General features: G+C 44.4%; 2 protein-coding genes across 8 annotated transcripts; one reads left to right on the forward strand and one right to left on the reverse strand.

The window, feature by feature from the left end:
* Positions 1 to 11,427: 11,427 nt before the first annotated feature.
* LOC110615621 lies at positions 11,428 to 13,826 on the reverse strand. 6 transcript variants are annotated; one of them, XR_006351801.1, is made up of 3 exons: positions 12,827 to 13,826; positions 12,060 to 12,164; positions 11,428 to 11,922 (listed from the first exon to the last, which is right to left on the reverse strand). XR_006351801.1 is itself a non-coding variant. In XM_021757797.2 (2 exons), the coding sequence occupies exon 1, from the start codon at positions 13,771 to 13,773 to the stop codon at positions 12,847 to 12,849; it is 927 nt and encodes a 308-aa protein (XP_021613489.1). In that variant the 5' UTR covers positions 13,774 to 13,826; the 3' UTR covers positions 11,428 to 11,922; positions 12,827 to 12,846. The 6 variants fall into 6 exon arrangements, 3 of the variants coding, with proteins under 3 accessions (XP_021613489.1, XP_043815269.1, XP_043815265.1); XR_006351799.1 differs by having other exon boundaries at positions 12,060 to 12,224; XR_006351795.1 differs by having other exon boundaries at positions 12,060 to 13,826.
* A 151-nt stretch (positions 13,827 to 13,977) lies between these two features.
* On the forward strand, positions 13,978 to 15,977 carry LOC110615866 (50S ribosomal protein L4, chloroplastic). Of its 2 annotated transcripts, none has more exons than XM_043959335.1 (2): positions 13,978 to 14,882; positions 15,325 to 15,383. In XM_043959335.1, the coding sequence occupies exons 1-2, from the start codon at positions 14,039 to 14,041 to the stop codon at positions 15,366 to 15,368; spliced, it is 888 nt and encodes a 295-aa protein (XP_043815270.1). In that variant the 5' UTR covers positions 13,978 to 14,038; the 3' UTR covers positions 15,369 to 15,383. The 2 variants fall into 2 exon arrangements, with proteins under 2 accessions (XP_043815270.1, XP_021613862.1); XM_021758170.2 differs by lacking the exon at positions 15,325 to 15,383 and adding an exon at positions 15,671 to 15,977 and having other exon boundaries at positions 13,979 to 14,882.
* The last annotated feature ends 271 nt before the right edge of the window (positions 15,978 to 16,248 follow it).

A 16,248-nucleotide genomic window follows, 5' to 3' on the forward strand; every position in this document is an offset into this window, starting at 1 on the left:
TTTGTAATTAATGAGGGGGCTTTGATGTAAAGGTGAAGTTACTCTATTTTCATAACTAATAACATGCTGCCTCTATGATGCAAAACACTTTGGCAAATCATCCAAGAAGACAAATGTGTGGGCACACCATCATTTCTTCACTACTTGCTCCATAGGGTGATCACCAACAATCTTATACTTAAATGGATCCCTAAGCTTAGATCAAGCTAATCACAAAACTCACTAGGCAACATTTTCTCTTTACTTAATGCACTTCAAAAGAGGAAACTAATTGTAACAGCCCGGAAACCGAACTGCCACCGGCACTAGGATCCAGATCGACTTAAGGTCGCCGGGACCCGTAGTAAGCCTGCTATCCTGTCTGTATACCTGTGAAATCCCATACATGATCATACATTTGCTGTAAAAACATAAAACTTTTCTTCATTCCAAGGCTTAACCTGTGCATGCACTCTCTCTGTGCTCTACTAATCCCTACTAGAGCTCCTCATGGCTCTAGGCGGATCACACTCATAATGTTAAGCCTGGTTTTGCTCATAAACATACAACAATAAAGAAACAGACATAAACTGATCATGTGACACCACAAAGGGATTACAAGTCTTATAAATCAAGCACCATTCTATACATATACACTGTCTCTATACAATTCCATGTCCACACTAGCTATTACAAAACTCTGTACTCTTCCTGTACCCTGCTGAGTTCTCTCTGACCTCTGAACCTGCACAACTGGAATTAGGGGAGAGGGATGAGCTACAATAGCCCAGTGAGTAAAAGAGTAAAATAACAGGTGATAAAACATGCTCTCATGGAATGCAACACATAAGCACATCACCTCGGCCGGACGGATCAAAACTCCCTCTATCTCATCTGGGGTACCTAAGTACCATGTGCCTGGTCCCCGTAGGGCTGTTCCAGGTCTTTGTATATGTGCCTGGTCCCCGTAGGGCTGTTCCAGGTCTTCTTCTGAGGGCTAATGAATCCTCACGAAGTCCGTGCCGTCTCACATAAGCAATGTACAAGGAGCAATGCCAAGTACAAGGATAAATGCAATGCATCATCTTTGTGTACACTAATGCACTCACCCTATAGCATATTCATGATGCATGAAGCATGATAAAAATTCAGTTCTCATATTAAAACATTAAGTTAAATTCCACTCACCTTCAGTTATCTCTGCACTGACTCTGCAGGTTCTGACACTGGACTCACTGCTGATTTCCCTGATTCCTCTGGTCCGTACCTACACAGGTGGACTCAAATGAGGGACTAAACTCACTCAAGAACATCTCTAAGAAACTCCCCAAAACCCCTCTAAACAATCCTAAAACCATCACACAATACATGCAAAGGAAAGCTGGACAGGGCACTTTCGGCGGCAGGTTCGGCGGCCGAAACCCCACTCCAGAGACGAAACTCATGCATGTTTGGCGGCACCTTCGGCGGCCGAAGGTCTCGTCCAGAGACGAAACTCACACACTTTCGGCGGCCGAACTCTCTCTTTCGGCGGCCGAAAGTCCCTTTCTCAACCGAAAGCCTAGCTTTCGGGGGCAACCTTTGGCAGCCGAACTGCCTCCACAAAGGGTTCGGCGGCCGAACCTGCCTTCGGCGGCCGAACCTGGTTTTGCCCGAAGGGCAGAACCCTGCTCTGTTTCATGCAAACTTTGCCCAAAAACCTACCAACATGCATATCAACTACTCCCAACTAGCATATACACATATATATGCACAAAGGGGTCTAAAACTACCCTAAAACCCCAAACAAACATAGCACATAACACTTAAACATGCTGGAACACCACAAATCACCACAAACCTCACCTAAACCTAAACATGCATACTACCCATACAAACTTCATAAAACCTTTCCAAATCATCAAAGAAGATCAGGATCTTCACTTACCTCTTACACAACGTGAGGATGAAGGATCCTAACGTGGAGATATGAAGAAAAGCTCTTCCAAAGCTCCAAGCTTCAAAACTTGCTTCTTTTGCTCAAAACCTTCATAAGTCACCAAAACTCTTAACACTCTTGCAAAATTTGATGAAAATCATGGAAAATATGAAAGTCAACGTAGGAGAGGCTGAAACTCACCTCTGGCTGCAAGTGGAGGAGAAAATACCCTCCTCTCACCGACCTTTGGCCCTTTTTATAGGTGGCTGGCCAGACCACCTTCGGCAGCCGAATGTGAAGCCGCAACCATGCAATGTTCGGCGGCCGAAAGTGACCTTCGGCGGCCGAACCTTTGCATTTCTCCCTTGTTGCTTTTCTTTCAAAACTCAAGTCTTTTAACCCTTCAAAACATGAAAACCAGTGAAAATACCTTAAAAAAACATATGCATTACCCTTCTCGAGGGTTCCGACACCCGAGATTCCACCGGACTATAGGAATTCCGATGCCGGACTCGAGCCGGGTATTACATTCTCCCCCCCTTAAGAACATTCGTCCCCGAATGTCCCTAACACAACATAAACACATAGAAAAGGGGAAAACTAACCTTAAAACAGATATGGGTATTGCTGGAGCATGGACTCCCGAGTCTCCCAAGTGCACTCTTCTAGGTTGTGGTGATTCCACAGAACTTTCACCATTGGTATCTCCTTGTTTCTCAGTTTTCTAATCTGGGTGTCAAGGATCCGCACTGGCTGCTCTACATAGGTGAGATCACTTAAGATTTCCACCTCAGGTTCACTAAGAACCTTCTCTGGATCTGACACAAACTTACGTAACATAGAAACATGGAATACCGGGTGAATTCGTTCCATCGAAGCCGGTAACTCTAGCTTATACGATACAGGCCCGATCTTCTGCAAGATCTCAAAGGGACCAATGTACCGTGGGGCCAGTTTACCCTTCTTTCCAAAACGAACCACTCCCTTCATGGGCGAGACCTTAAGCAATACCATATCCCCCTCCTGGAACGCTATCTGCTTCCTACGGATGTCTGCATAACTTTTCTGTCTGCTTACAGCTGTTCTGATCCTCTCTCTGATGATAGGCACTAACTTGCTGGTTATCTCAACTAACTCTGGCCCTGCAAGAGTTTTCTCTCCTACCTCTTCCCAGCAAACAGGTGTTCGGCACTTCCTCCCATACAAAGCTTCATAAGGGGCCATCCCTATGCTAGCATGATGGCTGTTGTTGTAGGCAAACTCCACCAGAGGTAGATGCTGCCTCCAAGAACCGCCAAAGTCTAACACACACATTCTCAGCATATCTTCAATGGTTTGGATGGTCCTCTCTGACTGACCGTCTGTCTGTGGATGGAAAGCAGTGCTGAAATCCAACCTTGTGCCCATTTCCGTTTGCAGACTCCGCCAAAACCTGGAGGTGAACTGAGGTCCTCGATCTGATACGATCGACACTGGAATTCCATGCAACCTTACTATCTCATCGACATACACCTGCGCCAATTTGTCCACAGAGTAGTTACTCCTGACTGGAATGAAGTGAGCAGATTTAGTGAGTCTATCCACAATCACCCAGATGGAGTCTAGTCTGTTAGACGTCGCTGGTAACCCCACTACAAAATCCATTGCTATGTTCTCCCATTTCCATTCTGGAATCGGCAGTGGGTTAAGCATTCCAGCCGGCTTCTGGTGCTCTAGCTTCACCCTTTGACATGTCTCGCAGGCTGACACGAACTGTGCCACTTCTCTCTTCATTGCTGGCCACCAATACACCCTTCTCAGATCTTGATACATCTTGGTGGCTCCCGGGTGAATGCTATACCTCGCATTATGAGCTTCCCTCATAATGTCGGTCTTCAAACTGCTATCCTCTGGTACACATAACCTCTTACCGTGCCGAAGAATCCCCTCACTATCAAATCTGAACTCTGTACTGTTGCCCGACTGAACAGTCCTGGCAATCTTCACTAACTCGGGGTCTTCGTGCTGTTTCAGAGCCACTTGCTCTAGAAACACTGGGGTCACTCTCATCTGTGCGAGCAAAGCACCTGTACCAGATAACTGCAACTGTAACCCTTCTTCCACGAGCTTGTAGAAATCCTTCACCACCGGTCTTCTCTCTACTGCAATGTGGGATAAACTGTCAAGTGACTTTCGGCTTAAGGCATCAGCTACAACATTTGCCTTGCCCGGATGATACTGGATCTTACAATCGTAATCACTGAGCAATTCTACCCACCGTCTCTGCCTCAAGTTTAACTCTCTTTGACTTAAGATGTGCTGTAGGCTCTTATGATCCGTATAGATCTCACATTTTACCCCATAGAGGTAATGCCTCCACATCTTAAGTGCAAAGATAACAGCTGCCATCTCCAGATCGTGTGTCGGGTAATTCAGCTCGTGCTTCTTCAGCTGTCTAGAAGCATAAGCTATCACTTTGTCCTTCTGCATCAACACACAACCTAATCCCACTCGGGATGCATCACAGAACACTGTGAAATCTTCATCACTGATCGGCAGAGCTAACACCGGTGCTGAAGTTAACCGTATCTTCAACTTTGCAAAACTCTCCTCACATTCCTCTGACCACACAAACTTCTGATTCTTTCTGGTCAGTCTGGTCATAGGAGCAGCTATCTTCGCGAAGTCCTGAACAAACCTCCGATAGTAGCCTGCCAAACCCAGAAAACTCTTGATCTCTGTCACTGTCGTGGGTGTAGGCCAATTGGCTACTGCCTCTACCTTTTTGGGATCAACTGCTATACCTTCCTCTGATACAACATGTCCCAAAAAGGAAATGCTCCTTAGCCAGAACTCGCACTTGGAGAACTTGGCATACAAGCCATGCTCTCTCAAGGTTTGCAGCACTAGCCGCAGATGCTGGGCATGGTCCTCTGCAGTCCTGGAGTACACCAAGATATCATCAATAAAGACGATCACAAAACGATCCAAGTACTCCCTGAAAACCCTGTTCATGAGATCCATGAATGCTGCAGGGGCGTTAGTCAACCCGAACGGCATCACAAGGAACTCATAATGCCCATATCTGGTTCTGAAAGCAGTCTTGGCTACATCTCCTTCCCTGATCTTCAACTGGTGGTATCCGGATCTCAGATCTATTTTAGAAAAACAACCTGCTCCTGCCAGCTGGTCGAATAGATCATCGATCCTGGGTAACGGATACTTGTTCTTGATCGTGACTTTGTTCAACTGTCTGTAGTCGACACAAAGTCTCAGAGGTCCATCCTTCTTTCTGACAAATAAAACGGGAGCACCCCAGGGTGAGGTACTCGGGCGGATGAAACCCTTAGCTACCAAATCCTGTAATTGCTCTTTCAACTCTCGTAACTCTGCTGGTGCCATCCTGTAGGGAGGAATAGAGATCGGTCTGGCATTGGGCATCAACTCAATCTCGAACTCTATTTCCCTATCCGGTGGCAGTCCTGGAAGCTCTTCAGGAAACAAATCTGGGAAGTCTCTAACAACTGGTACTGAGGATGGTTCCCTAACCTGACTGTCTAGCTCTCTCACATAAGCTAGGAACCCCTGACACCCCTTCCTTAACATTCTACGAGCCTGGAGGGCTGATATCAAACCCCTAGGTGTCCCTCTCCTGTCTCCTCTGAAGACACACTCTGACCCATCCTGGTCTCTGACACTGACTACCTTGTCTCTACAGTTCAGGGTAGCATCATACGTAGATAACCAATCCATCCCTAGAATGACATCAAAATCTGTCAACTCTAGAACCACCAGGTCAGCTGGAAGGTATCTACTCTCTATGCACACTGGACTGAACCGACAGACTGACTCTGCCAAAGATGGATCACATTTGGGTCCACTGACCCATAGAGGACACTCTAACTCAGACACCATCAGACCCAACCTCTCTGCAGCTCTAGAAGAAATGAAAGAGTGAGAAGCACCGGAGTCCATTAAAGCATACACCTCTGAACACCCAATGATGAGATTACCTGACACCACCGTGTTCGACGTGTCTGCCTCCTGCTGAGTCAGGGTGAAAATCCGTGCTGGGGCTGACGGACCTGCACCTCGGGAACCCATCCCTGATGAAGAGGCTGCCCCTCTTCCTCTTCCTCTGCCACTACTTGGTGGTACGGCTGAAGCTACTGGCTGTACTACACTGCCCGAACTCATCTGCTGGGATGGTGCAACCAAAGTCGCCTGAGGACATTCTCGTGCATAATGTCCCTCTTGCCCACATCTATAGCAGGCTGTGGATCCCAACTGACAAGCTCCTCTATGCTGTTTGCCACACCTCTTGCACACTGGAAAATCTGCGCCAGAACTGGAGCCACTACTCATTCCCAGACCCGACTTAAGCCTGTTCCAGAACTTGCCTCTCTTTCCTCTGAATTTCTCCCATCTCTTCTTACTTGCACTTGCTGTACCCTGTGAGGAGGAACCTGGTTTAACACCAGAAGACTGTGCCTTAATTACACCTTGGCTTATGGCACTGGCCTCCATCTTTCTAGCAGCATCCACAATAGAGTGGAAACTTTCCTTCTCCGCATGAAGAATCAAAGAGAAATACCTGGGATGAAGCCTTGTGGCATATCTCTTTGCCTTCTTCTGATCTGTATCATATGCCTGACCGACATATGGCAACAATTCCAGGAACTTATCTGTATATGCATCAACACTCATCTCCTCCGTCTGTCGCAACTGCTCAAACTCCACAACCTTTAGTTCCCTTGAACTGTCAGGAAAAGCCCATCCAGCAAATTCGTTGGCGAACTCTTCCCATGTCATACTCTCAAGTCTCGGGTCCACATAGTTCTTGAACCATTCTCTAGCTTTCTTGCACTTTAACGTGAACCCTGCCATCTCAATGGCTCTACCGTCATCAGCTCCCAACTCACTTGTTATCATTCTGACTGCACTGAGATACTCAAAGGGATCATCTCCTGTATTGAATTTAGGAGCATCCAACTTTAAGTACTCGGTCATCTTCACCTTACTTCCCCCTGACGCACTTGGTTGCTGTGCTTCCACAACAGGGGCTACTGGTTCAGGAGGTGGTGGTGGAGGAACTGGTTCTCTCACTTCAGGCTGTACTGGACTTGGATGAACAGGTGGGGGTGGATACATGTGATATGGTGGATAAAAGGAAGGATAGGGCATATAGGGCATGTAGGGTGGATATGGGGCAAAGCTAGAGTAATCCGACGTGCCTCCCATCGGATACTCTGGACCCTGTGGAAAGGGTGGATAGCCAAACCCCGAGGCCTGTACGCCTCCCTGGGACTCCCCCATACCTTCTTCTGACCTTCCTACACCCATGCTTGCATCTCTACTCTGATCTTCTTCCATCACCTCTCTTTCTTCTACTGCCCTTCCCCATCTGCTTACTCCTCTCCTGCTCTCGTCAGAAGACCTTCTAGGGTCTCGTGACGTTCCTTCCCTGCTTGACCTGTGCGATCTTGCCCTTGGCAAGGCAGGTGGACGAGCAGCTGTACCCTCACTTACAGGTGGGACTCCAGTCAATCTCGCGGATCGACGAGTTCCTCGCATCTTCACTCTCTGAAAACAACAAATCACATACCACATAAGCAACACATCAAAACACATGCACATGCATAACTCAGGACATTACACATCAGCATATAGACAGGACTACCATCCTATCCTCGTGGACATGTTTTTCCTATGGTGCTTGACCTGCTAAACCTCTCTATGAGCCCAACTCTCTCTATAGGTCCGACCATGTGAACCTAGGGCTCTGATACCAATCTGTAACAGCCCGGAAACCGAACTGCCACCGGCACTAGGATCCAGATCGACTTAAGGTCGCCGGGACCCGTAGTAAGCCTGCTATCCTGTCTGTATACCTGTGAAATCCCATACATGATCATACATTTGCTGTAAAAACATAAAACTTTTCTTCATTCCAAGGCTTAACCTGTGCATGCACTCTCTCTGTGCTCTACTAATCCCTACTAGAGCTCCTCATGGCTCTAGGCGGATCACACTCATAATGTTAAGCCTGGTTTTGCTCATAAACATACAACAATAAAGAAACAGACATAAACTGATCATGTGACACCACAAAGGGATTACAAGTCTTATAAATCAAGCACCATTCTATACATATACACTGTCTCTATACAATTCCATGTCCACACTAGCTATTACAAAACTCTGTACTCTTCCTGTACCCTGCTGAGTTCTCTCTGACCTCTGAACCTGCACAACTGGAATTAGGGGAGAGGGATGAGCTACAATAGCCCAGTGAGTAAAAGAGTAAAATAACAGGTGATAAAACATGCTCTCATGGAATGCAACACATAAGCACATCACCTCGGCCGGACGGATCAAAACTCCCTCTATCTCATCTGGGGTACCTAAGTACCATGTGCCTGGTCCCCGTAGGGCTGTTCCAGGTCTTTGTATATGTGCCTGGTCCCCGTAGGGCTGTTCCAGGTCTTCTTCTGAGGGCTAATGAATCCTCACGAAGTCCGTGCCGTCTCACATAAGCAATGTACAAGGAGCAATGCCAAGTACAAGGATAAATGCAATGCATCATCTTTGTGTACACTAATGCACTCACCCTATAGCATATTCATGATGCATGAAGCATGATAAAACTTCAGTTCTCATATTAAAACATTAAGTTAAATTCCACTCACCTTCAGTTATCTCTGCACTGACTCTGCAGGTTCTGACACTGGACTCACTGCTGATTTCCCTGATTCCTCTGGTCCGTACCTACACAGGTGGACTCAAATGAGGGACTAAACTCACTCAAGAACATCTCTAAGAAACTCCCCAAAACCCCTCTAAACAATCCTAAAACCATCACACAATACATGCAAAGGAAAGCTGGATAGGGCACTTTCGGCGGCAGGTTCGGCGGCCGAAACCCCACTCCAGAGACGAAACTCATGCATGTTTGGCGGCACCTTCGGCGGCCGAAGGTCTCGTCCAGAGACGAAACTCACACACTTTCGGCGGCCGAACTCTCTCTTTCGGCGGCCGAAAGTCCCTTTCTCAACCGAAAGCCTAGCTTTCGGGGGCAACCTTTGGCAGCCGAACTGCCTCCACAAAGGGTTCGGCGGCCGAACCTGCCTTCGGCGGCCGAACCTGGTTTTGCCCGAAGGGCAGAACCCTGCTCTGTTTCATGCAAACTTTGCCCAAAAACCTACCAACATGCATATCAACTACTCCCAACTAGCATATACACATATATATGCACAAAGGGGTCTAAAACTACCCTAAAACCCCAAACAAACATAGCACATAACACTTAAACATGCTGGAACACCACAAATCACCACAAACCTCACCTAAACCTAAACATGCATACTACCCATACAAACTTCATAAAACCTTTCCAAATCATCAAAGAAGCTCAGGATCTTCACTTACCTCTTACACAACGTGAGGATGAAGGATCCTAACGTGGAGATATGAAGAAAAGCTCTTCCAAAGCTCCAAGCTTCAAAACTTGCTTCTTTTGCTCAAAACCTTCATAAGTCACCAAAACTCTTAACACTCTTGCAAAATTTGATGAAAATCATGGAAAATATGAAAGTCAACGTAGGAGAGGCTGAAACTCACCTCTGGCTGCAAGTGGAGGAGAAAATACCCTCCTCTCACCGACCTTTGGCCCTTTTTATAGGTGGCTGGCCAGACCACCTTCGGCAGCCGAATGTGAAGCCGCAACCATGCAATGTTCGGCGGCCGAAAGTGACCTTCGGCGGCCGAACCTTTGCATTTCTCCCTTGTTGCTTTTCTTTCAAAACTCAAGTCTTTTAACCCTTCAAAACATGAAAACCAGTGAAAATACCTTAAAAAAACATATGCATTACCCTTCTCGAGGGTTCCGACACCCGAGATTCCACCGGACTATAGGAATTCCGATGCCGGACTCGAGCCGGGTATTACACTAATAATCTAAAGCAATGCGAAAAAAGAAGAAAGAAATCATGAAGCCCGACTTGCTTTTCATTTCGCTTCTAAAGTGCCATTACAGAGAGATTGATATATACAAAGTTCTATCGCCACACAAAACTAAAGAAAATTCATTCTTCCTCATTCTTGACAAGCACAACTTCCCATCCTGACCAATAATGTAATCCAAGAATCCCCTAACCTCATCAGCTTCCTGAAAGGTCATAGGCTCACTAAGATAACTATCCAAATTATACCAAACCCCACCAATCTTTCTCAAAGAAACCCAATATCTACTCTTCCAAAGCCATTACTAAGATCCTCTAAGTTGAATTGAGGAAGCCCCATTTCCCGGTCATGCCAAACAACAATCTTAAATTTCTCTAGAAAGGCAGCGTTGAGACATAAATGTCCTAGTTTAGGCTTAAAGCCAAAAGAAAAGGGTATCCATTTCTGCTTGTTTGGATCTTCCAAGATGAGTTTCCTAGCAAATGCATTCAAGCTTGGTTGAATAAGTTCATCCTGTTGCTGAAATGAGTAATGGGCATTGATCAAGTAAGGTTTTTGCGAGTAATAGAACATATTAGAAGAAAATGAGAAAGGGATAGGTAACACTAAGTACCTGGAAGAAATTGCTGAGGGCACAAGAGGCGCAATTGCAATCTTTACCTCCCATGAAAAATCCAAGGATTATTGATCTTCATCTCCCTCTCTTTTCGACAATTTGCAGATTGAATCTTGAACTGATAGAAACTGGCAGGGGATTCTCTGGGTAGGTTTTTTGATTTGTGGTTTATGCGAAACACTTGGTACTGTATTGCAGTCAAAATTTGTCTATACACACTCCATGCTGGAAACATGACCAAGAGTGGGCTTTGAGGTTGCAAGGAATGGAACAGTAACCTTCTTAGCCATGTTGTACAGATTATGAAATTAGCCAAGGTATATAACTCGGAAGAATTATATCGCAGGAAACAGGAATTGCTAATACCGTATATCTGATATTTAGATGCAAACGTCAGTCCAAGGTGGAATGCTCTAGCGGCAAGGCAAGGAAAAGCATATCATAAAGAGTCTTGCCCTTTGCTATTATTCCCCTTTTAATTGGAAGGAACATAATCCCAAGGCAAGGCCCGGCCTCTTTCAAGTAAGAAACAAGATCTCGCCACCTCGGCCAGAAACAAAATGTTAAGAAAACAAACAAAATTGAACCAATAAAAATCTCTTCCTCTCCCTATTCATAATGTGCTGAAATCAATACCAGTAGGTCACTGTCCTTGTCAATTGTCAACCAATTTCCAATGCGCTGAAGCACAAGAAAGCTTTAGCATGTTGTGGAGTCGAGACGTGGGAACTTGCTATTCCAACGTACTACCAATCAATGACATCTAAATTTCAAAGATAACCTGAGGATTGAAAGGAGACAAAAGAATACAGAACATGCACATACAACATTAATTCATTCTTGCACATAAATTCCCCATCATTTTCATGCCCACCACCACATAATGACGTTCAAAAATTAACACGTTATAAAAATTGCAAATCTTTCCAACCACGACCAATTTAAAACATCGTTCCAGAAACTTGAATAAATATGGGGGAAAAAAAATCTGCTCTTAAATATAGATTTCCAATTCTTCATGATATTACACCAGTTTGGACCATAAGCCTGAAACATTCATTTCTATATTCAACTTTTAAGGTACATATTTTGCAGAATAAGCTTATAACAAGCAACAGGAGCAACAAATATTTCAGTAATTTAAGAGATGTGCAAACCAATTCTAGATGCCAACCTAATCATTCTAAGCAAACCAGGTTAGTTGAACCACTCAGTAGCCCACCTGAGCTAAATCATCACTGCGCCTTTACCACTAGCCAGATCATCATTCTGAAATCCAACATTTCAGGCATTATAAAGTACCCATCCATCTTAGCTTGAAGTTCTCATGTCAGATTGCTGCTGTTACCCAACAGCAACAAAATCATAGTGCTATGTTTCCAAGTTCACATAAGCAAAATCTGCTACATAATCTTATTGATACCATCCCTGAGAGCCCTGTCTTTGCCCCACTGGCCGCAACTCCTTGCTTCACATTTTCACACAAGAATAGTGATCATGCTTCAGCTTGTAGAGCTGATATAATTGTAATAAATAATCTAAAACAGCATGCATCTACACAAAAGATGCATAACGTTCAATACAATCATAAAATAAAAATTTTACCTCAGAGTCTATGACAAGTAGCATTGTGTCCAATAAGATAGAGATGAACCAATATATGAATGACCATGAAGTGTTTCACCAGCTGTGATTCATTACAGCCACCCTCTGCCCATAACGGGGAAGGATGAACATAACAATAACACTAGGAAGAATCACTATATAAACCTGTATCAGAAAGCCTATCATATTTTGTTAAAAGGTACAAGCATGTCTTCACCACTTATTGTTTCATAATGAACACCACTAATAAACTGACAGTACAAGACAGCTATTGAAAGAACCACAGAAGGTATACAAAACATAAGCACAGGTCTAGACTTCTTCCCACAGAAAACAAACCATACCAACCAAAAAGGATAGATTGCTGACATACAACATCTGACACTCATTAGATTAAACAATTATTGTTATTTTGCATGAATTGATTAGCAAGAGAGACGCAAGTGTAGATGACGTTTATAACTATGAAAATTAGGAAGTTTCAACAAATGGGGCAGAAAGATATACCTAATGCAAGCCCATGCGGAAGAGCAACAAACAAAAAAAAAAAATCCAACCAAACACCAAGTGATCCTAACACACTGTAGACTGTAGTTAAACCAATTCATACTCCTCTGCTATAACAAGAATTGAAATAAACACAAAACTAATTGAAAACATAAATACGAAAACAAAACAGCATCTGCAGTTATAATCATTCACACATATACAAGTACATTCCACAAATCTACAAACTTCAAACACTACAGTAAATTACTCAAATATACCTTCCTCTCAACCAAATGCTTCAATACCCACGGCGATAATCACGATAACTGTGACTTTCCCAACCCGCAACTTTCTCCTTCTCGTTGTTACTCTCTTCCTCCTGAACCTGTTTTAACCCTTCCATTGTGCGGGAGAGCTGGTTCCCACCGCTAATCCTCTCATAAGCCGACGAATAATCAATAGGAGCCGACGGCCCACTTGGTACACAATAATTATAAGACTTCTGCAACGATGCCGGCGGCGATGGCAACCGTCTGTGATCATAAGATGACGACGACGACGGATCAACGGGAGCGGAAGGGCCCGTTGGCAAGTTGTAATTGGATGCTCGATTATACAACGGTCGAGAGGGATGCTGTTGCTGTGGATAATAGGACGAGTAGTAGCCATAGTGATCAAAGTAAGGGTACGGAGAGGGAGGGGAATCTCTGTAGTCGCGCGACGGAGGAGACGGAGGTGTAGGGGCGGGATTGTAATGATGACTATACATGGGGGGAAAATGGTAATCTTGCATCACCGGATGGAAAGATTGTTCTTTTACGGCCAGTTTCACGCGGACCTTACCTTGTGGACGGCCTGAAGGACGAATGAGATCGAGAGTGCGAACTGAATTGTTGGAATTGTCCGAGTCGAGAAGCTGACTCAGTGGAAACTTTACAGAACCAACAAGAGGCTTAGGAGTTTCAGATGGTTCACAGTGAAGGATCTCGAGAGTGAGGATGGAATCACTTTTGGGACGAGTAATAGGCAGGGTGAATCGCTCGTTCCAAACGGGCTTAGTGGAGCCCGAGTCATCGGAATCAGTAGCAAGCCGGTGATCCGAGTTATCTAGGTACAAAGTTGCATATGGTTTCAGATCGCCTTTTCGCCAATTAACGTTCTTAAGGTGTTTAGCAGAGATTATGGTGATATCGAGATCGAGATGCTTCGACGCCGCGGAGGCCATGGGCGCAGTGGCGGTTGGTAAGCGGCGCCGGAGGAGCAGGATGAGTAAAAACAAAGGGGAAGTAAGGAACTTATAGTAGGTAACTAGATAATGTTACGTAGGGTCGTTCAAGGGACCACATTGCGAAGCGGCGTCGTTTCTATTGTAGTGCTAAACGGTGGCGTATCAAACCTGCAAGCCAACAAAGGATAGGAAATTATCAAAATGGCATAGTGGATAAATCACCACCCTTTGCCTCGTTCTCTCGCACTCTCACTGGAAGATAATGGCAGCGTCTGTGAGAACGCCACCGCCCCCCTCCCTCTCCTTCTTCTCCTCCTCAATTTTCCAAATTCCTAAACTAGCATCTTTCTCGAAACCCAATTCCTTCAACTCCCAATTTAAGTCTCTCTCCATCTCCTGCCAAGTGGCGACCCTCCCAATCCTATCCTTCACCGGCGAAAAAATTGGAGAAACATACTTAGACATCAAGTCTGCCCTTCCGGAGACCGCACGCGCCGTCGTTCATCGCGCTATTATCACTGACCAGCAGAACAAACGACGTGGCACTGCCTCAACCCTCACCCGGGGGGAGGTTAGAGGAGGTGGCAAGAAACCTTATCCCCAAAAGAAAACAGGTCGTGCCCGCCGTGGTTCAACTCGCTCCCCTCTCCGCCCTGGCGGAGGTGTCATTTTTGGTCCTAAGCCTAGAGATTGGTCCATAAAAATTAACAAGAAGGAGAAACGATTGGCGATTTCCACAGCATTGTCTAGCGCGACTGAGAGTATGGTTTGTGTGGAGGAATTTAATGAGAGATTTGAGAAGCCGAAGACGAAAGAGTTCATTGCAGCTATGAAGCGGTGGGGGTTGGACCCGAAAGATAAAGTTATGTTTTTGATGATGGATGTGAGTGATAATGTGGGGCTATCGAGCAGGAACATTGGGACTTTGAGCATGTTGACGCCTAGGACTTTAAATTTGTTCGATATTTTGAATTCGGATAAATTGGTGCTAACACCGGATGCTGTAGATTACTTGAATGGAAGGTATGGGGTGGATGTTGAGATAAGCGAGGATGATGATGAGGAAGAGGGAGATTTCGAGCAAGAAGGTCAGGATGGTGGTGAAGGTTAGTAGTTGATGTGCATTGCTGTGCTATTGTTTTCTTTTTCAATTGCTGTGAGTTACAATTAGCGGAGCAGGTTTTTATTTTATTTTGTTGCTATCCTTTAATAATACTGGGTTACATGACGATCTTATGGCTGAATGTGAACGAATTTTCTGTATGATTTTGTGATTATAGTACTCAAGTTTAGTGGTTTATGGTTCTTCTAGCAATTAAAGCCGGGGTTGAGAATTGTCACCTATATATAGGAGTTTTTCTTGCTCTTAGGCTATGATAATTGCGTGAGTTTTACACTGATTAAATTAGAGGATGGACACAAATGCACGCATTAAACTGGCATGTGTTTGCACACATTGTCAGGATTTGCTGTTAGTTGGAAAAGTTTGGACTAGATGTGCTTGTGATCATTTATCAAGGGCTGTGTGCGTGTGCGTATTTTTTACAGTACCAATAGCACAACAAGCGCAGTTCCTTGGGATATTTGTATGATATGTTACAGATGCGAATGGTTGTAGTCTACACATGTAAGATTTATTATAGGCATTATGGAAATTTAGTTTTTGACATGCCCTTGACAATTGTTGTTATGTCATCTATACTGTTTTTGCCCAAGTAGTTTGTCCATGGCTGATTGCCATGATTTTCTTGTGGTTTAGTCTAGTTGCATTGGTGCTTATAGCAAGTTGCTAAATTGTTATTTTCCCTGCTATTCCTCTGAGGTTTGTTCAGTTTCTTGGATGCTGTTAGCACGCTGACTATTTTTGTTTTCTCATTCTTGATTTGTGGTACAGGAACGGAAGCTGATGAGAGTCCCGCTGTAACAGAATGATGATACAGAATTCTTAGGCACCCTGACTTAGGATCTGTGCCAATCCATATAAAACTTGGAGAGGAACTATGTTGTGCCTAAGAAAAACAGTTCTTCTATTTGATGTCTGCAGTTGAAACATATTGCATGGTAGTTTTTGGTATATTCTCCATGTGTTGTTTGTTGCATTAATTTTCATTCTTTTTTGTTGAAAGTGTATCCATTTAGATTATTGACCTAATCACACTTATGGAGTATTGCTTCCTGATCCCAATATTGTTTTTCTCCTTTATCTATTTGCTCTATATTCTGCCGTTTGATAATTCTAATATCTATAAGTTGTCATTAAACAGTTACCAGAAACTGGAAAGAATTGAACCCCTTGAAATATTTTGTTTTACGTGTATAGAGATGGGTCTGGGAAGCATTAGACTCGGTGGAAGGCTGGAAGCTGCCTGTAAAAATTATGTTTTGGAAATTGATAATTCTAATATTTTCACTTTTGTACAGTCATGTGCTTTTACTTTTTAATTTTCTATGGTAAATATGTTTTAATAAAAG

This window comes from Manihot esculenta, chromosome 1 (genome assembly GCF_001659605.2).
Source record: "Manihot esculenta cultivar AM560-2 chromosome 1, M.esculenta_v8, whole genome shotgun sequence".
NCBI classification, from domain to species: domain Eukaryota; kingdom Viridiplantae; phylum Streptophyta; class Magnoliopsida; order Malpighiales; family Euphorbiaceae; genus Manihot; species Manihot esculenta.